At 55.8% G+C, this 5,902-nt stretch overlaps 1 protein-coding gene across 1 annotated transcript in view; it reads left to right on the forward strand.

The window, feature by feature from the left end:
* The first annotated feature begins 1,124 nt into the window (after positions 1–1,124).
* The window catches only part of Trib3 (tribbles pseudokinase 3), a 6,688-nt gene continuing 1,910 nt past the window's right edge, over positions 1,125–5,902 (forward strand). Inside the window, exons 1-3 of the mRNA XM_005414716.2 lie at positions 1,125–1,291; positions 2,706–2,999; positions 3,612–3,904. Coding sequence (XP_005414773.1) covers positions 2,706–2,999; positions 3,612–3,904 — 587 coding nt within the window. The 5' untranslated portion in view covers positions 1,125–1,291. The remainder of the gene's footprint in view (positions 1,292–2,705; positions 3,000–3,611; positions 3,905–5,902) is intronic.

A 5,902-nucleotide genomic window follows, 5' to 3' on the forward strand; every position in this document is an offset into this window, starting at 1 on the left:
ATAGTCTTCCTCCCTGTTGGTTTACAAGATCTGTCAATCCAGGGATGGATCAGTCTGGTCACCACAAGTCCCCAGCATGTAGACCAGGACATTAGCTCAGTACATAACAAAGTTAGCAATCTCTAGCAAACTTGGCACAGTGCTGGCTTCAGACGGGCACAGAAAGCAACCACTCAACTCTTCTGCCCCTCGCCACAGTGAGCATCTTCTACCTGTCTCGGTGTCCTGGTGTGGAGAGTAAGTCCACTCATCCTTCTGCAGCAGGGGAGGCACAGGTGAGAGCCTGGCGCTCTGAGACTCAAGCCAGCCACACCCTGGGTCTCTGGTCCCTGGCCTTGCGCACCCCAAAGGCAGCATTGGAGGTGCGTTCTGCCTCCCTCTGGCCCTGCCTGGGGAGCTATTTTTTGAGTGAGAACATCATGACCTAAAGGGGGATTTCCAAGAAAGGCGCTGGGCCCTTGGGGACTCAGGTCGGGCACCAGGGCCTCCTGCAGGGGCACCCCCTGTGCAGCCCCTGCGCCTGCAGTCCTGCCCTCTCAGTCTCCACTGTATCTGTTCTATTTATTGAGCACCTAAGCATTTTATCTGTGTGCAGTTATTTAATCCTCCCAACGGGCCTGTGAGGTAAGTACTGCCGTGAGTCCACTTCATATGGAAGGAAACCGAAGCAGGGTGTAAGTGGCTCTTCTGAGGCAGCGCAGTGCGCGCGGCGAGGAGGGGTGCACTAGCCAGCTGGGTGCACGGCCCCGACTCAGGCCCTCGGCGCCACACTGATTCTCCTGAGCCCAGAGGCAACCAATTATTATTTTTTCTCTCTCCTGGGGTTCGGACCCAGGGAACACGCTCTCCCTTGGAGCTACCCGGGAAAGTCGCCTTTTTTCTTTTTCTTTTCTCCAATACCAGCCTGAGAAAGACGTTCCTACCATGTCTTGGATAGGAAAACGGGCTCAGAAAAGCAGAATGTTTTCCAAGGAGACGGGGAGGGTCAGTGTCTGCCCTCTCTCTCGGTCCCGGATCCCCGCGGTGGGACCGCACCCCATGGGCGCCCCGGGCGCTCGGGCAGGGGGCGCTGGGCCGGCCGGGGCGGGGCGCAGGGCTGGCGCAATCCCGCGCCCGCGGGCGTCAGACGGCAGACGATTAGCTCAGGTTTACATCACCCTGCCGGGCGGGAGCCGGCGCGCGGCGGTCCCAAGTCACTCGTGGCAGAGGCGCCGCGGCTCCGCACACGTCCTTCGCCAGGTCCGGACCAGGAGATCGCCGGGTCCCAGGACAGGAGGGACGCCGGGACAAGGTACCGGCTGGGCGGGACGGGGCTGGCAGGGTACGGGGGCGTCCGCGCCAAGCGTGTATCACACGCGCACAACTTTGGGCAAACTCCGCTGCGGGGCGCCCGGGTTGAGCGCTCCTGGTTTCAGGCGCGTGGCCCGCGCGGGGCGCACGTGCAGGGCTCGACAGCTCAGTCCCGGAGCGGGGCAGCCGGGGGCGCAGGTGTGCGACCGTCTCCCAGAATATGTGGTCTGTTTCGGGAGGTGGGGCGGAGTGGGGGGGCTGTGTGAGACCCCCTCGGGCGCTGCAGGGTCGCGTCGAGTGTATTTGTGGGGCTGCCGAGGGCTCTGCGGCAGAGAGGTCGGGGTAAGAGGGTCTGGGTCCCCGCGGGCAGGAGGCGGCAGGTTGGGTTAGTAAGCTGGGGCGCCGCGGGCACACGGCGGGAGAGAGCAGGGAGCCGGCCACGGAAGCCCCACCCCGAGGTTCCGAGCCCAGCTCCGCCCAGCTCGACCCTGGCTGCTTGCCCGCAGCCCCGCCCCGCAGCCCCGCCCCCCGCGGGACCTCTGATGCGGGGCTGCGGGGCGGGGCAGGGTCCCGGGTAGCGGCTGTTCGCGCGTGTGCTGCCGCTCTTGCCCCCTGGAAGGCCAGGTGTGTGCTGTTTGATGTGCGTGCTTCCTCTGCCCTGGACCTCTGTGTCTGGGATTCAGACGAAGTGTTTTTTGAGGCTCTTGCGCACACCTGTCTGCCCTTGATGGTGGGGTGTTTGGGATCACCTGCCCTCATCACCCTTTTCCAGCGTGGCGGGGAGAGAGCAGCAGCTAAGTGTAGGGGCTGCTCTCTTCTGCAGCAGAGGCCCTTGCTCACCCAGTCCTGCCCGGGGTGTAGTGCAATGCTTCCTACGCTCAATCTCCTGTTCTAAATAAAAGGAAACCTCACCGTGGAGATTGTAGCATTCATCGCCCACTAGCAATATTGTTAGTGACTGCAGTGCTGTATAGGACCCTGCACTGTAACCCACTTTTCATGCTATCACTAGGACACATGCTTAAAATTAAACTCAACAATTTTCCTTTTTCTCTGAATACTCCTTGGAGATCAGTCCACAGTACCTGCAGGGCCCACTGGTACTTCTTTACTGCCATATAATATTCCACCCTGTCTTAGCCAGCCTTCTGCTGCCCGACACTTAAGTACTTCCTGGCTTTTGCATTTAGACACAAAGCTCTGATAAACAGCCTTTCACATATTTACTTTTCTGTGAGCAGTTTAGCTGGAGACTGACTTTTTAGAAGTGAGACCCTTGTCAGGGGGTGTGATTCTCATTTTAGCACACATTGCCAGATTGCCTTCATGAAGGCTGTGCCAGTGCGCCCACCCAGCTGAGGAACAGAGGGCCCACCAAACAGCCTCCCCTAGGGCCTTTCTCCCCTCCTTTCCAGATGCGAGCCACCCCTCTGCCTGTTTCTGCCGGTGCCCCCTCCAGGAAGAAGCGGGTGGAGTCATTGGCTGACTTGAACTCTGAGTGGCCCATTGAGAAACGAGCTCGAGGTGGGCCCCAGCCCCGGCCAGTGACCTGCCTGCAGTCCCTGAGCCCACCCCCTGCTCCACCCAGGGCACCTGCTGTGGCCCCTGCCTCCCTCCTGCTTGGCCCTTACATCCTCCTGGAGCCTGAGGAGGGTGGGCGGGCCTACCGGGCCCTGCACCGCCCCACGGGCACCGAGTACACCTGCAAGGTACATCAGGGACCTGGGAGGGGTCCGGGCTCCAGAGAGTCACCAGGGCTTGGAGGTTCCTAGGTTCATTTATTCCTGTGTTTACTGGGAGGCAGCCAGTGAGCCCTGGCTGGGCTGAGACCAGTGCGGTACAGCAGGACTGGTGCAGCACTGGGGCGTTCACAGCGTGGGCCCCACAGTGGGATGTAAGCTGCAGGGTGGAGCTTAGGGCTCTAGGGAGCACACAGGAGACCCTCCCTCATCAGCGCTCAGGGGGAGTCAGCCAGGGCTGAGTCTGAGCCGCCCAGCTGTGAGAAGGGAGGTCCAGGCAGGGGGGCAGCTGTGTAGAGACTACGGACAGGCACATGCCCCATCAGGGTGAAAAGTACCTGCTCTGGCCAGAGTGGAGAGGGCGTGCAGAACCAGCCCACGGAGGGGCCTATAATCTCAGCAGCCTCAGAGACTGAGGCAGAAGAATTGCAAGTTCAAGCCCAGCCTGGACAATTCAGCAATCCCCAGTAGCAAAAACAAACAACAAAACAAAACAAAAAGAAGTGGCTGCACCTGTCTATAAGGCCACCTGGGTTCTGCACCCCGCTGCACTTACGCTCCGCCCTCCCCTCGCCCCCGCAGGTGTACCCTGCCTGCGAAGACCGGGCGGTGCTGGAGCCTTACTCGAGGCTGCCCCCGCACCAGAATGTGGCTCGGCCCAAGGAGGTCCTGCTGGGCCCTGAGCTCCTCTGCGCCTTCTTCCCTCGGACTCACGGGGACCTGCACAGTCTGGTGCGCAGCCGCCGCCGCGTCCCCGAGCCTGAGGCCGCCTCGCTCTTCCGGCAGATGGCCTCCGCCCTGGCGCATTGCCACCAGCACGGTCTGGTCCTGCGTGATCTCAAGCTGCGTCGCTTCGTCTTCGCCAACTGTGAGAGGTGAGAGTGGCTGCAGAGATGCACCCAAGGGGTGATACACGATGGAGAAACTGAGGCCCAGGAAAGCACAGTAATTTAGGCAAGGAATGGAGAAACCTAGGCTAGAGGGTGTTGCTCAGTGGTAGAGCGCGTGGGAGCCCTTGGTTTCCATAGGCAGCACCAACAATCTTTTAAAAAGTGAGACTGCTAGCCTCGCACCCACTCCCTGGTTCTCTGGGAAAAGTCAGAGATACTTGCCCAGCCTGCTCCAAAACCTGGGCTCCATTCCAGTGCTGGGGATGGGAATCCTGTGCAGAGCGAGGTTAGCCCATCACAGCAGGAGAGGCAGGAGCTGATGAATTCCTTAGTGTGACTTTAACCTTGACCACTGGTGAAAGGGGAATCTGCTAGGTTTCTTCAGTGGGCCAAGTTCCTCCTATAACTTTTGTAATTTTGTAACTATGAGCTCCTGAGGGGCTGTTCATGCCATCAAACTTTCAGCCCCTAATTTTCACAGCTATCGGTCTTGCCTGGAGCAGTTGGCACTGTGATGTTTGCCTAAGGCTGATTTTTTGTTTCCATCTTTCCTTCTACATTTTTTGTCAAAACAAACATGCCTTTGAGTAAGAAGTAGATTGGTACTAGGGATTCAGCCTAGTGATAACTTTAAACTGGTATATAACCTCAAACAGATTTCTACTTTTTTGTTTTTGTTGTTGTTGTTGTTTGTTTGTTTTTGAGATAGTCTCATTATAAAGTTCAGGCTGGCCTTGAACTGCGGCAGTCCACTTGCCTCAGCCTCCTGAATTCTGGCTTATAGGCCTGCACCATCATGCCCAGCTCAAACAGATTTCATGCTTAGGGCAAGCATAGCTGCCCCAGACCTTCTGGAGGAAAAGGAAGGAGTAGGCAGAAGGGGGACGGCTGAGCCAGACGGACCTGGATTGAAATCCTGATTCTGCTTCTTGCCTGCTTTTTGGCCTTTGAGCATTGGCTTCCCCTGCCCAAATCTTCTTTTCTCCATCTGTAAAATGGGCCAGTATGCTGGCTTCTGATCCCTTCTCCGCCTCCATCCCAGGCTGTGAGTCACAGGATCAGTCAGAACATGAGCCCAGGAGGTGCCCAGGAAACATTGCCCTAAAAAAGATGAGAAGTGGCAATCAAAAAACAATTACAATTAATGTAACCTAGAGTGTTCTGTGAGTGTTGTTTAAAGTAGAGGTTGTAGCCGGGTGTGGTGGCGCACACCTGTAATCCCAGCACTTGGGAGAATGAGGCAGGAGGATCATTTTGAGTTGAGGCCAGCCTGGGCTACATAAGTGAGTTCAAGGCCAGCCTGAACTGCATAGTGAGACCCTGTCTCAAAAAGACAAAAAAGTAAATAAATGAATAAAATAAAAATAAATAAATGAAATGAAATAAAGTAGAAGTTGTAAGGCTGGAACTTGCTCAGGGGTACAGCAAATGCCTGGAGCACCTGAGGCCGTGGGTTCAATCCCCAGCACTGCAAAGCACAAAATAAAGTAGAAGTTATAAATGATAGGCTCCTCCTCTCCTGCCTTTGTTTTGGTTTGGGTCCTGCATACATATTTGTGTTTTTAACTGAAATTGGTTGCCAATATTTTATTTTATTTATTTTTTATTTTTTATTGTGGTTTTTTTTTTTTTGGTACCGGGAATTGAACTGAGGACATTGCACTGCCTTGAACTCAGGACCTTGAACTCAGGGCAGGCACTTATGCCACTACGCTAAATCCTCTGCCCTGGTTGCCAATATTTTAAAAACTGGGGCTTTTTAAAAAAACTAAAATATGGGCCAGGTGAGATGGTGCATGCATGCCTGTAATCCCAGCACTTAGAAGGCTGAGGCAGGAGGATCACCACAGTTCGAGGCCAGCCTGGGCTACACAGTGAAGCCAAGGATACCCTGAACTACATAGTGAGACCCTGACTCAAAATAGATAAGTAAGTAAGTTTTAAAAATTTTAAAGGGGCTGTGGATTTAGCTCAGCAGCACAG

Source organism: Chinchilla lanigera, unplaced genomic scaffold (genome assembly GCF_000276665.1).
Source record: "Chinchilla lanigera isolate Chin_1 unplaced genomic scaffold, ChiLan1.0 scaffold00196, whole genome shotgun sequence".
In the NCBI taxonomy this organism is placed as follows: Eukaryota; Metazoa; Chordata; class Mammalia; order Rodentia; family Chinchillidae; genus Chinchilla; species Chinchilla lanigera.